At 41.5% G+C, this 17,785-nt stretch overlaps 1 protein-coding gene across 3 annotated transcripts; it reads left to right on the top strand.

The window, feature by feature from the left end:
- Window positions 1-4,634: 4,634 nt before the first annotated feature.
- LOC308052440 (large ribosomal subunit protein mL65-like) lies at window positions 4,635-16,997 on the top strand. Of its 3 annotated transcripts, XM_080364520.1 has the most exons (6): window positions 4,635-5,302; window positions 5,571-5,716; window positions 6,381-6,483; window positions 7,022-7,198; window positions 9,309-9,470; window positions 16,825-16,997. In XM_080364520.1, exons 1-6 carry the CDS (start codon window positions 4,651-4,653, stop codon window positions 16,827-16,829), a joined length of 1,245 nt encoding a protein of 414 aa, XP_080220646.1. In that variant the 5' UTR covers window positions 4,635-4,650; the 3' UTR covers window positions 16,830-16,997. The 3 variants fall into 3 exon arrangements, with proteins under 3 accessions (XP_080220646.1, XP_080220647.1, XP_080220645.1); XM_080364521.1 differs by lacking the exon at window positions 9,309-9,470; XM_080364519.1 differs by lacking the exon at window positions 16,825-16,997 and having other exon boundaries at window positions 9,309-10,155.
- Window positions 16,998-17,785: the final 788 nt, after the last annotated feature.

Below are 17,785 nucleotides of genomic sequence, written 5' to 3'. Positions count from 1 at the left end.
GACATTCCCAGTGAGCTGTGTGTATGAGCCCCTTGGTTTGGGAGCTAAGACAGGTTCATAGTATGGAGGTATATGGTTCTGTGCCAGTTGCTTTATTAGTACAGGTGTTTGTTATTCTAATATAAGAGGTACCAGTGAGATGCTCTCCAAATGCAACAGTAGTAAGCGCTTATAATGTTTGTGAAAATGCAACCATCAAGAGAATTTCTAAAAATTTTCAGCATACACTGACTCCCTCCTCCTTTGTCTTCACCTTTAGTTAGCCCAACATTAGGTTCCCAAGTAGATTTGGCATTATATTTGATATGTAGTATGGGCCATTCTGTTGTCCATACAGTTTTATGGCCATGACTGTACTGAGGCTATTGCAATCTAGAGAGGCTGGAGGTAACAGGCTGAACTAAGAAAAATGCAAAGACTTGGGACAGAATAACCCCTTAGGCAGCTGTACAGGCAGATGACTGACTAGATGGAGAAAATGTGTTGAGAGCCTTGATGGACAATAAATTCAGCATGAGCCAGCAGTGTACCCTGGCCACCAGCAGAAGGCCACCAGTATCCAAGGCTGTATGAACAGGAGGGCAGCCAGCCGGCTGAGAGAAGTCATTCTTCCCCTTTGTTTGGCACTTGTGAGACCTAATCTGGAGTCCAGTTTCAAACTCTCTAATAAAATAATGATGTTGACAAACTGAAGTGAATTTAGCAGAGGGCCATTGTGGAATGATGTTCAGTGACTGAAGCACTTGCCCTGTGAGGAGAGGAAGACAGATCAGGACTTCTTCAGGAGGAAGAAGGGAAGGCTCAGGCAAGATATGATTGCTGTTTTCAGGTACCTAACAGGAGAGCTGAGAGAAGATAGAGCCAGTTTTTCCCAAGAGGAGCACAGTAGAAGGCCCCTGCTTTTAGTAGGAAGTTGGACTGGTGGCCTCTGGAGGTCACCTCCATTCTACATGCTTCTATGACACTGAAAGGAAGCCATTCCAGAAGTCAGTAAATCAGCCCTTTAGGGATATGTATTATAGAAAGAAAAAAATAAATCTGTATATGTAGTTATTTTTCTTTTTAGAAATACAATCCTAGCAATCATTTAACTGGAAGTCAGTTGTGAGTCACTAGTCAGGCAGGTCATGTATTTATCTTACAGCCATCTCTAGACTTAGTCACCAAGGATAAGTATCAGCTGACCTTCATATATACCAAAAGTTTTGTAAAGTTAGGGAAGACAGTCTAAATACTTTTTGTGGTTAGCACTTGAGAATCTAAGCAATGAAGGGTCCTTTACTGTTTAGAAGAAAATGCAATAACTTTAAGTTGCAAAATACGTGGCTCTCATGCCTCAAGCTAATCAAACGAAATGAATGATGCTTCAAGTGTGGAACATTTTGGTTGAGAAGGATGTGCTCTTGTGCATTTTTCCATTACAGAAAAAAGAGGCACAAAAGATTCAGATTGAAACTGAATCTGGTGCTGCACTGGGAAATCCATAGTCACCAGAACTTCCTTCTACAATCCTTTGGTTCTTTTTGTGTGCTTTGTACTGATAAGCATTCGTATGAAGTTTCATATACATCTTTGAATAATACAGCTACACAGATAATGAAGGGTCTGTTTAATGGCTCCGTCTGCCAGCTAGCTGGACACAGATCATACCAACTCCAGAAAATGTCTCTTTGCACAGTCTCGGGTTTGAACTAGTGTATTTACTATGTTAAGCATGGCAGCACACTTCTCAATGCCATACCAGCTACATGTCCACAAATACCAGATCCATGCCTTTCTTCAGCCCTCTGCTGTCTTCCTTAAGTGCTTCTCAGGATGGCAGAAATGGTATACAATCCATATGGTGGGATACTCTTCATTTAGCACACTGTGTCCTTAAGATGGATAAATTCCTTAAGCTTGTGATAGCCTGAAATGAAGTTACAGGATATGCTGCAAGGCCTGCATTTTTGCCTACTGGTGAGAAGAAGCTGACCTGTGAAGCTGAAGAAATATAGAAGATATACTATAGATGGAGACTGTGGAGGAAGTCTTATTTGTTTTTTGATGGGTATTGGGAAGTCTGCATTTTTCCTACCTGCACTTTTCACTTTATGAGAGAATTATCTTTTAGCTTTCTAAATGAAGTGTCTAAGTTGGTAAAACAGAACTCACATTAGACAGATTTAGGAAATGAGAGCTTTGGTGTTTTTTTAAAGCAGCAGAGAAGTACTTGAACATCAGCCCTTATTTGCCAAAATATGTCTGTGGGTTAATTATGGGACTTGAAGTTAGGCTTCCAATTTTCCATTTAAACTGCATGAAAAAATCTGGTGTCCTGAATGACTCCTGTTCTTCAAATTCCATCTTCATGACACCTTTTAAGAACATAGACACTTGCCACCTCAGTAATACCATATAATAGTAGTATTTAGATACATTAGCTTTCTCTGGCAACACCCATGTTCTTAATCCAGTTCATCCTCACACTGAGCTGAGCCTACTCATCAGCCTTTCCTTTCTGTGACCTTTTGAACACTATAGCTGACTCCACAAATTTTCTCACAGAAGTGTACCTGTTTCACCAGCTGAATACTAAAATTGTGCAAATGGCTAAGTCTCTTAAAACAAATGTTTGAATTGTTACTTAGCTATCACATCAGAATCCAAATAGCTCTATTTGCCTTTCAAAATTACACTAGATTATTTCCCCCAGTCAATCAATTTCCATTTCACAGAACCACAGAATGGATGGGGTTGGAAGAGACCTCTGGAGATCATCTAGTCCAACCTAGCTGTTAAAGCAGGTACACCTAGAGCAGATCACACAGAAATGTGTCCAAGTGGGTTTTGAATGTCTCCTGAGAAGTAGACTCCACAACCTATCTGGGCAGCCTGTTCCAGTGTTCTGCGACCCTCCAAGTAAAGAAGTTTCTCCTCATGTTTAGATGGAACCTCTTATGCTTCAGTTTGTGCCTGTTACACCTCATCTTATCGCTGGGCACCGCTGAAAGGAGTCTGGTCCCATCCTCTTGTCACCCACCCTTGAGATATTCATAAGCATTGATGAGATCCCCTCTCAGCCTTCTCTTTCCCAGGTTGAACAGACCCAGCTCTCTCAGTCTCTCCTTGTAAGAAAGGTGCTCTAGGCCCCTCATCATGTTTGTAGCTCTTTGCTGGACTCCCTCCAATAATTCCTTGTCCTTCTCAAACTAGGGAGCCCAGAACTGGATGCAGTACTCCAGATACAGCCTCACCAGGGCAGAGTAGAGGGGGAGGATCACCTCCCTCAACCTGCTGGTCACCATCTTCTTAATGCACACCCAGATACCATTGGACTTCTTGGCCACAAGGCCACATTGCTGACTTGTGGTTAACCTGTTGTCAACCAGAAGTAAATAAAATTGTATTTCTGCTATGGTACTTGGTTTGTACAAAATAATATCTCCCTGGTAAGGGTTCTGTAAAGGAAAGTGTTCAATCTGTTTTTTTATTACCGAGATAATTTATCCTTATCATTTAAATTGAGCAGTTTGGTCTTTCGCACCGGTGGGGTGGTGATTACCTGCTGAAGAGGAGCATGTAGAAAAGTGCTTCAAGAATGCTGTCTTCTCAAATGAAAGCAGCTAAGGGCTCTTTCTTTGTGCAATACAACCACTTGATTTGGAATGCAGGCATCCCTCTGAAGTATGGGCTCATCCTGGGGAGATGGGCCCGGTGGCCGCACAGGCCCCACCAAAGTGGTGAGCAGGACAGACAGCAGGACCCGGTACATCAGGTCAGCACTGCCAGCCGGGCAGGGAGGTGATCGTCCCGCTCTGCTCTGCACTGGTGCGGCCTCACCTGGAGCACTGTGTGCACTTCTGTGAGCCACAGGATAAAAAGGATGTAAAGCTACTGGAGAGTGTCCAGAAGAGGGCTATGAAGTTGGTGAAGGGTTTGGAGAGGAAGCTGTATGAGGAGCGGCTAAAGTCACTGGTTTTGTTCAGCCTGAAGAAGAGGAGACTAAGAGGACACTTCATCATGTCTACAGCTTCCTCATGAGGAAGAGGAGCAGGAGCTGATCTCTTCTCTTTAGTGACCAATGACAGAACCTGATGGAATGGCAGGAAGATGTGCCAGGGGAGGTTTAGGTTGGACATTAGGAAAAGGTTCTTCCCCCAGAGGGTGGTGGAGCACTGGAACAGGCTCCCCAGGGAGGTGTCACGGCCCCAAGCCTGACAGTGTTCAAGAAGAGACTGGACAACACCCTCAGACACATGGTGTGAACTGTGGGGTTGTCCTGTGCAGGGACAAGAACTGAACTCGACGATCCTTGTGGGTCCCTTACGACTGGGGACATTATCTGATTTTGAGATCCCGAGTATTTCCGGACCGCCCCCCGCTGTGCATCCTGGGAACCGTAGTGCACCACCCGGAAGAGCCGGGGTTGAAGCGGGGAGGAGGAGGGGGAGGACCTGTGACGCATGCGCAGAAGCCGCGCAGCAGGGAGTTGGGGGACAGCCAGCGACACGCCTCCCCAAAGGCCGCGCCCCTTTCTGTCCCGGCAGCGCTCTCCCTTTCTGAGGAGCTTGCCGATTGGAAGGTTGGTTCGCTCATGTGGTTCCCAGCCGCCAATCAGGCTTCCCTGTTGCCCAACACCGCCCTTCCGCTGTGTTGCAGCTCTGCGAAATGGCGGCGCCCGGGGGGCGGCGGTTGCTGTGGACCGGCCGGCGCTGGCTCTCACAGGCGGAGCCCGCCGTCTCCCCACAGCCCCCCGACTCGCTCTACCCGCCTATCGTGGCTTCCGCCACGGCCAAGAGCAAAGCGGCCAAGCGGCGGCGCCTGGAGCACTTCAAGCAGCGGGTGCACGCGGCACCGTCAATCGAGGAGAAGCTGCGGCTGTACGGGCTGCTGCAGCGGCCCAAGTATGTGGTTTACCCGCAGACCTTCGCTCTCAACGCCGACCGGTGGTACCGGAGCTTCACCAAGACCGTCTTCGTGCCGGGGCTGCCCCCGAGAACGGCGTCGGCAGCCGCCAAAGCCCCGGCAGCGTCGGGAGTGACCCCCGAGGCCGGCACAGCCCCGCGGCCCGGAGCGGCGGCACCGGCGCCCGCCAGGACCGCGGAGGCGGCGGCGGGAGCGGGGCCGTACCTGGACGTGCGCGAGCTGCGCGCCCTGGCCTGCGACGCGCTGCTGCAGGAGAGCTTCTACCAGCACAAGAGGCGGCCCGTCCTCTACCGGAGTCAGGAGCACACGCCCGGGCCGTTCCTCACGCAGCTCGTCTCCAGCCTCACCGCCTCCCTGTGCGGCCGCAACCCGCTGCTGGCCGCCTCCTCCCTTGGTGCGGAACGGGGCGGGAGGGAGAGGGAGGAGGGAGCCCGTGGGCCGTGGGACCGGGCTATGAGTCCAGTGAGAGCAGCGCTGCTGTGGCTGAGTGGTTCAGACCGTCACTAGTAACTGATCTCATTTCCAGCGTCTTTTTAATGTTTTACTGCAGCTGCAGAACAACAATTGGGAGGGTTTAAAAGGCAAAGGGGCAGTCTGTTTCTCACTGTCCCTCTGTTTCTCACTGTCCCTCTGTTTCTCACTGTCCCTCTGTTGTGTTTCAGATCGAAAACCTGAAGTGCACTATTACTGGCATCACGGGGAGGAAGTTGTTGTTCATGGACATCGAAAGGGTAGAGTTGATCCTGTGCGATTTCAGATCGATGATAACCCGTACCTTCAGATCCGTGTACCAAAGCAACTTCCAGAGGTGTGGATATTTTCAACGCCAAGTTGATCACATCCGTTTTCACTTATGTTTGTGACTGCCACTGAAACCATGCAATAGGTAGTATGTGGAGGACCTGGATAATCAGGCATGTAGTACATATGTGCGCTTTTCAAGTCTTAATGCCCGTACTATCTTGTTGGAAGTGCTTAGTGGGTATTGAGACAGTCTTCTGAACTTTAAGCTAGTCATCTCTGTGCTTTAGATAAAATGCATGCTGTTACACTTAATTGAATGGAATTCTTAGCTTTTATGCTTGTAAGAATAAGAAATGTAGTGTGGAGTGTTCTTGGTGGAGAATGAGAGAAATGGACAAGAATGGCATAAGCCTGCTGCTAGAAATGTTTTGGGTCATCTAAAGAAAAGGATTCTGGTTTTGAAGATAGTACCAATTGACAGCTTCATTAGCACCATTTCACTGTGTTCTTTGTATATTGCAGAAAATTTGGACTACAATATAAGATGGGTGTACTAGCACTTATCACAGAACAAGAAGTTCTGTGGCAAAAAATTAATTTCTGTTAAAGTTAAATATATGGTGTAGGTAAGCAAGACCTGCATGTTCTGGTATAAAAGTGGCATATTTTGTGAAGCCTGGTGTCAGAAAGGTGATTTATGTCATAGCTTTTCTTCTATTTCCCCCGAGGTTGTACCGCTGGAGTCAGATCTTGGAGATGTTCCTGTTATTGATCACAAACCATCCAAACTGCCATTGTTTAAAAGGCAGTATGAAAACAAGGTGTTTATAGGTAAGAGTTTCTAATAATGAAATGTTAACTTTTTTTTTCTCATTTAAAAAACCCCGAAGCAACAGCCTGAAAACAAATAACACCCCCCAACTCTTTTCATCCCATCAACAGGGAAAAAAACGCTATTTATATGTTTTTATGTATAACTATAGTATGTAAGTATATATGGTATATAAATCTGTATTGACATTCTGTGTCAGGCAACGGGGAGCAGCATCACTCTGTGCCTGTGGTACTCTATGTGCAGATTTGCTTCAGTGAGCTGGCCTGAATAGAAAATGGGAGCAGAAAATTTGCTTTGAATTTTAATACATCTCCTCAGAGACCATTTAGTGTATGATCTCTTGCCTTTTGGTTTTGGGCAATCCCTCCAATCTCACTCAGGAACAGAGGAATCTCAATATTTATACAGATACACAGTAGAGGGTCTAACCTTCTGTTGTTTGGAGTCTGATAATAGAGATGTGTTTGTATGCATAATAATGAGTGTTGTATGACTGGATCTTATTTCTTTTTGTTTTCTTTCTGGGGGACACAGGATCAAAGGTAGCAGATCCATGCTGTTATGGACACACACAGTTTCATCTTATTCCTGATAAACTAAAACGGGAGAGGCTTATAAAAGCAAATCTTGAGGATCAAATTGAAGTTGTTTATCGAGCTAATGGTATTGCAAGTCTCTTTGCCTGGACAGCAGCACAAGCAATGTATCAAGGTGAGAATGTCACTTTATAAACTCTGCCTGGTGGTGAATGCCTGCTATGAAGTTCTGTAATCTTTTTTCCCCACCACATTTTTCTCATGCTCTTTCTTCTGAAGATGATCCTTTAGTTAGGTCTTTGAAAATTTAGTTGAACCAGTGAGAGAAGCAGACCTTATACAAGGGAGTTAGTTAAGACTTTGAGTGCTTTGTCTTAGGGAGAATTAGTTATGCAGAAAAATATTTTGTCATGTATAACACTAAGCCTGTGCAAAAACCTCTCTGCTTTATTCACTTTCTCACTCCACACTTGTAATGGGGAAGGATGGTATATGTCAAGCAGTTTTGGGGTTTTTTTTGTTGTTTGTTTTTTTTTTTTCTTAGTGTCATGGTTTAACCTGAGCTAGCAATATAACCATGATAGCTGCTTGCTCTCTCCCCTGCCCCTCCTGTCCCTAATAAAGGAGAGAATCGAAAGTGAAGGGAGAAACTTGGAAAGTGAAGGGAGAAACTTGTGGGCTGAGATAAAAACAATTTAAAGTAACATTAATATACTGCTACTATGTATAAAATTCAAATAGAATATGAAATAAAAGATACTCAATGCAATTTGTCACAAACTCCATCCACACTGAGCAGCCAGTCCCAGGCAGCAGCACCTGATCCTGAACAGCTGATCGCAGAGAGAGGAGAGAGAAAAAGGCAGAAAGTCCCAGAGGCCTCTGACACAACGGCAAAAGGCCAAACTAAACATCCCAAACATAACTCTCCCAAAATTGAGCAGAACCAGAACAAGTGTCTGTCCCTGTCCATACCAGCTCCCCGTAAATATGAAGCATGATGCTAATGGCATGGATTATTCTAATTGAACAGTCTGGATGTCAGTCAAGCTCTGCTCTATCTATGCCCCTCTTCCTCACTGCCTCTCACCTGTGGGCAGAGCTCAGAGGACTTGGCTCTCAGACAACAACAGTTAACACCTTGGCACAGAGTTAAAATTTTTATCTTCTCAAATGAAATCCAAATAATGACCATGCTAGCTATTACACAAAAAAGGTTTCTAACTGCATGGAGAAAATTAACTCACCTTCAGTCAAACCAGCACACTTGGAAACAACTATGTTGTTTAGCCCCTTGTTTTGTAAATGTTAATTCAGTTGGTGAGGGAAAAATCTCAGCAGCCTTACTTGAGGATGTTATGCCTGGACAAATAGACCATATCAGTCTTTTGTGTATTCATGTAAAAATAATTGTTATCTAATGTTACCAGAAAATACCTGCTGGTCTGTATTTTCACTTGTGAAACAAAACATGGAAGAAAGTCCTTTGACTGTGCTGTATATATTGCATCAAAATTTTTATGTAATGGTATGTGAGAAAGCTTGACTTTTTTGTCAGTTCTTGGCTGCAAAGCTGATTACGATTGTAAGCACATTATGAGCTGTAACAACAGCATGATTTAAATCTGTTTTTTCTTTGTTCTGTAGCAGTTGTTAGTAGTGTTTGTTGCATGCTATAACATATCTTTTAAGAATTTTACAGTGTGGGCTAGCACACATGCATAAATAGGTAAGATATTTCTAAAAGACTATTAATACTCAGCAGGGGTTGTTTGAAGCATTAATACTTATAGAGGTAGCATGTTCTTTTTATTGTCTGTTTGGTTGCTGTAGTCAGTTTTTGCTCATGTGTACGTATACCTACTTCTATCATGAAACAAAAGTTCACTGCCCTGTGAGAAGTGTGGAATACATTTTTTTTCAAATGGCAAGGCATTTCCCCTCGTATCACTTGCAGGATTTGGATGCATTATTAATTCTTTAATTTTGAAAAGTTCCTTGGCTGATCAGTGTGATGTTTTCATGAATCAGCAAGAGGGAACTGTGTCCAAAATACAGATATGCCACTGTGTCCCTGATCTTGGAAATATCCTTAATTGGTTGTTGTGGTTTAGATAGTCTGTATGAAGAACACCTGTGTTGCTAAAGCAAACAGGACTTTTTGTGCTATTAAGTGGCTGCTGCAATTCCCAGTATTTTGCTGTGTTTCAGGACTGGGGTTTAGATGTGCGTGCCAGCAGGAATTTTGAGTCCTGTATAACTAGTGTTGTTTCTTTATTTTGTAGGATTCTGGAGTGAAGCAGATGTGACCCGTCCTTTTGTATCACAGGCGGTAGTGACTGATGGAAAATACTTTGCTTTCTTTTGTTACCAGCTAAATACTTTAGCACTAACTGTAGAAACGATTCAGAATAACCCTCGGAAGAATATCTGTTGGGGTACAGAGAGTAAGCCATTGTATGACGTTGTAGAAGATGGTAGTGTGAAAGGCTTTAATGATGAAGTTTTGCTTCAGTTGGTTCGTTTTCTGTTAAACAGACCAAAAGACTTGTAAATCATTGAACAATAAAGTATTCCTGTTCATGTGCCTGAACTTCATTGTAACTCCATGAAGTATGGGCTAGTATATGCCTTGTTCTTAGTCAAGTGTTTGTCTAGCAAACACTATATACGTACTTTATGACATTTGGATACATTAGTAACTTCTTTAATTTTGAAAAGTTCCTTGGCTGATCAGTGTGATGTTTTCATCAATCAGCAAGAGGGAACTGTGTCCAAAATACAAATATGCCACTGTCCCCCTGATCTTGGAAATATCCTTAATTGGTGTGTGTGACTGCACATTCATTATATTCTAATACTGTAGCAGAAACCCAGTAAGACAAGATCCTCGAGAAATAAAAGCTGAAGATCCTAAAAAAAGAAAAAAAGAAAAAAAAGAAAAAAACCTAGAAATATAAATAACAGCTAATACAAAGTACAGGGAACAGACATGTGAAAGCCAGGGTTGAAACAGGGTGTGATGTTGTGTGGTATGGTGTTCTTTTTTATGACATTTGGGCCTTATTTCTTCATTTTAAATGAATGATGCTGTACCCTGAAAAATAAATGGCTAGAATACCTTAATGTCTTCTGTATATTTACTGTTAGAATATATTGCACTGACTCAAAGTCATGTGAATGATTTCTTCTGGCAGATCCATAGTTCTGTTCAGCTGTCACAGTGAAGTATGAATTCACGAGACTGTGTCACTAGGTAACTACTGTCTTGATATTCAGGACCGGTGAAAAATGTCTAATTTTGTGTCTGAAAATAAATTAGTTGTCTTAAATGCTTACTCATTCTAAGGAAAGTGAGCTCAGAATAAAAAGTGTTTCTTATAATGAAAGAGAATGGTTGGCAATTTAGTTAGGTAGCAAGGGAAATTTTTGGACACTTGTTGAGCAGTCATATAAATATAGTGAAACTTGCTTCCAAAGATTCTATTATGGACATACATACACGTTTTTAAGCTGTCACCTCAGGAACCACAGAGAGAACTCAAATGCATGTGGAGTCTAGTATTCCCTTTAGCTGGGACCTTGAGTTTAGTAGTAAGATACAAGATTTAAGGACTGTTTAGGAATACTTACTAATCAACAGTATATCTGGTTTTGAGGTAATTAAATATGCCTAGAATTTTATGTAGTTCTGTATACTGCAACTGAACTTTTTGGAATTTTCTGTTGTTAGGAGTGAAGTAGTTTGTTTTTAAAGAGAGTGCCAAATCATATGTGACTCTTGTTGAAATACTTGTCTGCACATTCTTCAGCCTGGGCAACTGGGAACCCTGCTTCCTGTTGTGAATGGGCTTACAGAATGTTTTGCTAATAAAAGATGAGGCAGTTGTGGAGGCATATTTGGTTGGTACTTTGCTAATGTTGGAACAAACTGTAGTTGCCACTTTATCCACCAGCAGAGGATAATCTGGATAAGTAAGATATACGTGAGTAGTCATTTCTTTTTAGCAGAAATAAGAAGTCCTTAAGCATTCTTTTTGTCTTAACAGTGCTTGGGTATTACTAGTTCTGATCACTGCTGATCCTTAGATTAAACGAATGTTCATGTAGGAACAGGAGATAAACTGCTAGGTAGGTATGTTAATGATAGAGAATGACGTGTGACATAGCATTAAAGTGAGTGACACTTGTTTTCTGGTGTGATAAAGCGATGATGCAAAAGGAATGGAGGGATATTTAAAAAAAAAAAAAGTTGGGTACTCTGACTCCTCAGACAATCTTTACAGTTGGTGTAATGTGGTGTTACCTTCAGTTTGGAACTGTATGAGTTACATACAGGTAATGGCTGTGGAAAGCTGACGTGTAAAGTCAAAGAAACTCCAGCTCCCTGGTAAAAAGCCACTCATTGTGATTCAGGCTTTGTCTATACTGAGGTTTCAGCTGTATTAGAGCAAGTTCAAAAAAGAACTTTTTTTTCTTTCATGCAACTTTACCTGTGACTGAAATACCACTGTAGATGTATAACCTGGTAGAAGAATGCAGTGTTGGAATGAGGGAGGAAGGGAAGGCTTAACGACAGCTGTCTGTTTTGTAATTGCAAAGTACTAATTTCAGCTTTCTGCAGCTGTCTCTAAAGGCAAGGGCATACCCTGGAAAAGCAGTGGGTGGCACTGTTTTACCTTCTACTGAAGAAAAAGCCTAATCTGCTTCATTTTTCTTATTTGTTGCTGACTGGCAAAGTTGAGCCATCATAATGGGTGCAGTTTTCTGCAGCAATCTTTCATCTTGTACTCATCTGTTCAGGGTGTTTACTGCTGCCTTATGATGATAAAGTAAAAATAAAGCAAGCTATTTATTTATTTATTTATTTATTTCTTACTTGCTTACTTACTGTGAAGATTGTATAGCTACCAAATTCTTGAAAGTAGAAAACTTAGAAGCTGTGACTCTCCTATTCTTGAGCTTTGTTCATCAGAAACCTCCCATGATTCTACTCCTTTGAGTCTTGTGTGAGTATCATTCTTTAGCATTCTATATTGTTGAGTTTGCTGTTTAAAAGAAACAAAGGTGATTCAAAGAACACAGGATGGAAATCTCCAAGTTTGGATCCTTTTTCCTGTATTAATTTCTGCTTAGGCCTATTGGACCTTAACACAAGGGAACATAAGACTGAACCTAAAAGACAAGATTACATAATGAGGCAAGCATTTTTTTCTAGTACTGAACTAATTTGCTTTAAACTTGTGTCACCTTCAAGTGGGTGACTGATCTATCAAATCTACCTGCACTGTTGTTCCAGATTATGAGCCTGTAAGTGGTGACTTGTAAGGGAACTGCCTGAGCAGTCTTTCCAAAATTAAAGTGGAAGGAGGCAGATGGGAAGACTTTTGACATTTTCTTATATCTGTATAGGGTCACGTTGCATCAGTTTGTTGGGGTACACAGGTCTGTTTCCTTTCAGACAGGACAAGTAGCTTCAACATTTATAGCATCTGTTTGGTTGTGCCTTCTGTACTTGTTTTTTTTTTCGCTGGAGAAGACACCTGCTCCTTTTATCTTAGAAGCAGATGGAGGTTTCCTTATTCTGGAGCTCCACTGAGTGGGCTTTTCCTGAGGCAAGAGCAACTCTTGAAGTTGGCTGTTGGTGAGAGAGTCTTTTGACATCTTGGCCTACTGTTTCTGTAGAGATCATGTGTACTGGCAGCGCATCTCTGAGGGAGGCAATGAAGTGGCTTTGCAGTGCAACATTTGCTAAAATGAGCCATCGTCAACTAGTAGTATAACCAAAGTGTATCAGAGCATGACACTTGTGAAGTTTGCCTTGAGTTACCGCAAAGCCAGATCTGGTACAAAAATATAATGTCCTATGGATCAAAACTGATTCTAATAAACATAGCACCAAGAACGCTTGCAGAAGAGATTGCACAAGAACTGCTTTTTCATGAAGGAAGAAACTTACCAACAGGGTAAAAGTGCCAAAGTAAATTGACTTATCAAATTCATAGAAGTGTCAAAGTAAAAGGAACACAAGCAAGCTGACAAGACCATGAAGTAAGTTAGCAAGGACCAACTTGAGGTAGCATCAAAACCGGACTGGTTGCAAACAGTGTGTGACTGTACATTCATTATATTCTAATACTGTAGCAGAAACCCAGTAAGACAAGATCCTCAAGAAATAAAAGCTGAAGATCCTAAAAAAAAAAAAAAAAAAAGAAAAGAAAAAAACCTAGAAATATAAATAACAGCTAATAAAAAGTACAGGGAACAGACATGTGAGAGCCAGGGTTGAAACAGGGTGTGGTGTTGTGTGGTATGGTGGTTTGTTGGTTTTTTTTGGTTTTTTTTTGTGGGTTTTTCGTGTGTGCTGGTTGTTTTGTTTTGTTTTTTTCACATTCTCTGTGTTCCAACAGAGTGTCATTCCTACCAAAAGCAAGAAAGCCAGTTATGGTAAGGCAAAACGTAACAAATCCCGGACAAAGAAAGGACAGGTAATTGCTAACGGAGGAGTGTTCCTGTGATGCCAATACCGAAACTGGCTTTGGTATTCATGGATAATACTGCATAGTGGTAAAGTGGAATTCTGCAATGGGTCTGACACTGGTAGGAAGAAACAGGTAACTGGTCCCCCGCTTTCACTGTTGTGAAAGTAACGCAAGTGCAGGTGACATTGCATTTGACAATCTAATACAAGCTGAGGTTATATTAAGAACGTGTCAGGAATGAGAAGTTGGTCAGCCAACTCTAGGTGGATTTGGTTTGAGACATTCTTCCTGGGGGCAGTTTCTGGCAGAATCGATCGTCTTGTGGCTGGCTAGCCACAAGAGAGGTTCCAGATGGCGTTAAAGAGGCCCATCCTGTTCTGATTCTGGAAGCCGTGGGCCATAAACTGTTGGAGGGTGTTAGTAAGTGGAAGCCAGTAATGGTTATGAGGATTGTGCAGCACTATTTCTTTAGAATACTCATAAATTATGTGAGGCTTACCTGGTAAATACCTGGTAAAGTACATTTTCAGAACTGTGTTTCTTGGAAGACTTGGCTGTCCATCTGGAAATAGGCTAAGAAGCTTTACAAGCTACAAGGAGTTAGTGTATGGACACTAGTAATACATTTATTAATTTGTGTTGTGATGCAAAGGGAGGAAGTTGTGAATTTCACTACATCCTCCTACAGGAACAGCAGTTTAGAATTAAAGGGATTATTTGTATCTAATTCAGAACAAAAGAAGGCAGTGTAAAGACTGCCATGCTCTTCAGTCTGGTCACTAATCCATTGGTCTTGAAGCTGAAGTTTGAAGATATGAAGTAAATAATTGTTTCCTTAGCTTCAAAGGTGATATGAGTGGACCAATTACTGCCAGTAACAGATGCCCTATGAGGAATTTGTTTACAACGTTTTCAAAAAAATCCCTGAAGAAGGCAAAGAGTTAGAAGGACACTAGGCATGCCTTTTTATGTCTCTGCAGGACTAAGTGCTATCTAGCTTGTGCTATTGGGAACATAAATAATTCTTCTAGACAGTTCAGGCAGCTTTATGGTGTCTGCTCAGCTGTATTGACCTGTAAGTATCTGCAATAATTTTTAATCTATCCTCTCTCTTTTTTTTTTTTTTTTTTAATTGTGCCTGGTTTCTGCGTGATTTGAAAGTTCTGTCTATAGCTGAAATATTCTTTGAGTGAACATTCAGTATTTCTTCTTGGTCTTTTAATACCCTTTCAAAGTTCTGTTTTTTGAACTACATTTCTTGCTACAGAATCTTCTCTGTATTATCTTTCTCATTCCTACTAAGTCATGCTTGATTTTGTTTGTGGGTTAAATCCTGTAGAGCAAGAAGAGTTGATCTTTATGTGTCTCCTTTAATGGAAATCCTTTCATTTCTTTCTTTTTTTTTTTTTTTTTTTTTTTTTTTTTGCTTGAAATATTCCTTGAACTTGTAACCAACTCAGTACACTTTGTCACTGCTCTCAAGGGACATGATATAGGATCGTTTTCACTGTTGTAAGGTGTAGCATCCAACATAAGAGTGTCTCCACTGCAAGTGTGCATGCTTTTGGCAAAAAGATATCCCAGAGCAAGTTTAAATTTCAACCTTGAGTTTCAACCCAGATTAAAAAAAAAAAAAAAAGGCAATCAGTTTCTGCACCAGCACATTTCTCTAGGAAACAGAAGGTGATCAGAAGTTGGAATTTTAAAACTCGAGTTCTGGGATCTTTTATCCTAGAGAAGACAAGGCTCTGGAGTCATCAATGTGTATAAATACCTGACAGGAAAGAGTGAAGAATATTTAGCAAGGCTTATTTCAGTGGTATCCAGTGAAAGGGCAAGAGAAAATGGCCAGAAACTGAAAACCAGGAAGTTCTACTTAAACTTTTTTGTTTTGTTTTTTGTTTTTTCTATAATGGCAATTGATCACTAGAACGGGTTGCTCAGAGAACAATGTGGACTTTCCATTCTTGGAGATAAAATCAAACTAGTCAGCCCTGGGCAACCTGCTGTAGGTGACCCTACCCTGAGCAGGGTGGGTGGACTAGGCATGAGGTGCCTTCCAACCTTACCCACTCTATGGTTCTGTGAAAATAAATCAGTGGTCAGTGTGTAGATGAGACACTATACAGGAAGAAACCATATGCAGAGGTTTGGGTAAATAGTGGACATTTGGCCAGGACCTTCTCTCTTTCAGTCTTCATTGGCCATCCCTGTTTGTGCATTGATTTAGCACAGACAAATTTTACTTGATAGGCAGCTGCAAATGGCCTCAACAGAAGAGAAGGCACTTATATTACATATTCCTTGCTTGGCAGTTTACTGACACTGAAATTGCAGTTAAGGCTATAAAATGGATTGTTCTATCTCCAAGTTTATCTCAAAACAAATTTGCCTCTGAGCTTCCTATCAATATAGTAATTCGTCACATATGACCTCTGAGGTGCCTAAGTGCCTCCCCACTTCCAGAAGCCAGCAGCAGGCAGCATTGGGTCAGCCTGTGTTGACTGTGTATAAACATAGGTGTTTCATTCTGTATATAAGCATAGATATAAAATTAAAAGATTTCCTGAACCTCCCAACCATACCTGCTAGAGTAGGAAATCACTTCTTCTTCGGATACGTGGTGTTTTACCTGTGTGAATAATGCCCAACTCTAATCTAGTCACTGTTAAGAAGCTCATGTTAAATAGTATATTTTGGTTTTAACAAGGCAGATATGCCCAAATAAACTGTTTGGGAAATCCTGTGTGAATACACAGACAGGCCTTGCCATGAAAAGCTTGTTAATTTTGTAAGAAAAGCAAAGAAGAATGAGGAAAACCTAGGGGAACACTAATGCCCACTTCTTAGAAAAATTATCCAAGATCATAAAGATAAAATCGAGGGGGAGACTCGTTGGTAGCATAACAAGATTTAGAATTGTGACTGTATTTACACAAGGGATTTGCACTATTAGATGACTTTATTTTATAGTTTTGAAAGTAATATTCTGTGGTTTTGTGTTGTTTCTTAATAGCTTGTTGTTCTTGATGAACGCCATTTTGGACTGGATATTTTTTTTAAAAAGTACATATATACTTAATTTTGCAACTAGGTAGGTTTGCATAAGGATTTTCTGAAGTATCTAAACAGATTAGATTCCTAAATCCTAATAATTTTAATGGAATTTTATTTTAGGTTTCTAAGGTAGATAGCTATTTTGATAACTTTTAATGTACTTCTAAATGCACTGACCTACATTTTGACAATGTTCAGCAAGATTTCATTACAATATCAATCTACTAAATAAAGCTTTTTTTTTTTTTTTTTTTTTGCTCAGTCTAGGCAGTACATACCTTCTGAAGCATGCTGAATTTCATTCTTGTAAGCATAACATTATGCTGACCGCGAGCTGAATTATCACATGGCCAGCCTGGCATTGAAGAGACACTAAACAAAATCAACATAATGACAGTGTGTTTGGATGTTTGTTCTCTCTGGAGACATACCTGCTGGGCTTTTCTGAAAATGTCATATGTGCACAAAGAATTATAGCTTGAATACATCAACTATTTTTTTTGTTGCAAGCCATTGAATCAGACTAAGGCGTTACCCTAAATCTGTGAATGGCTGGAAGCAACTGGAACTGAAGTTTAAATGTCAAGTGTGGTGTTGCCATTTTACCTTCTGTGTTAAAAGATGTCCGGGAAAGAGCAGGTTGGTCTGAAACACCTCATTGAATACCACTTGATCCAAATAATGTAAGGAAACAACGGGGAAGATGGAAGTCAGGTCTGTCTCCTAAAAGCAAACTCTGAGCTAAGTAGAGTAAAAGTGAATTGTGCATCTTGAAGCTGTAAATAGAAATGTCTTTACAGGAGAGGATAGATTATTTATGTGATATACAAATGATGACTTTGAAAAATAGTAGGTGAAGGGTCCATTGGTTAGGTAGTAATATATGTAATTGACATAGACAATAAATAAGCACGATGAGGCACCTCTGGGCTAGGCATGTCCTTACTAAGAGACTCATGTCCAAAATCCTACTGGCACACACTAGGCAGGAGGTTGACCAAAAGAGAGGTCTGCTAGCAGGTGTGTATGTGTGCAGAGACAGGGACAAGTGCCAGAGCACTTGGGTGCTGTGAGCAGAGGAATGGGTCTGGGTGGGGAGCCTGTAGTGATCAGGTAAAGCATTGTGAGGAAGATTCCCCCTGCCCCTTACCCTTCTGGAGATTTCCAGATTTCTGGAGTCTCCCTGACTCCTGCCAGTCTCCCTGCTGAGATCACACACCCTT

Source organism: Nesoenas mayeri (genome assembly GCF_963082525.1).
Source record: "Nesoenas mayeri genome assembly, contig: SCAFFOLD_131, whole genome shotgun sequence".
Taxonomy (NCBI): Eukaryota; Metazoa; Chordata; class Aves; order Columbiformes; family Columbidae; genus Nesoenas; species Nesoenas mayeri.
This window is presented reverse-complemented; position numbering and strand designations above follow the sequence as displayed.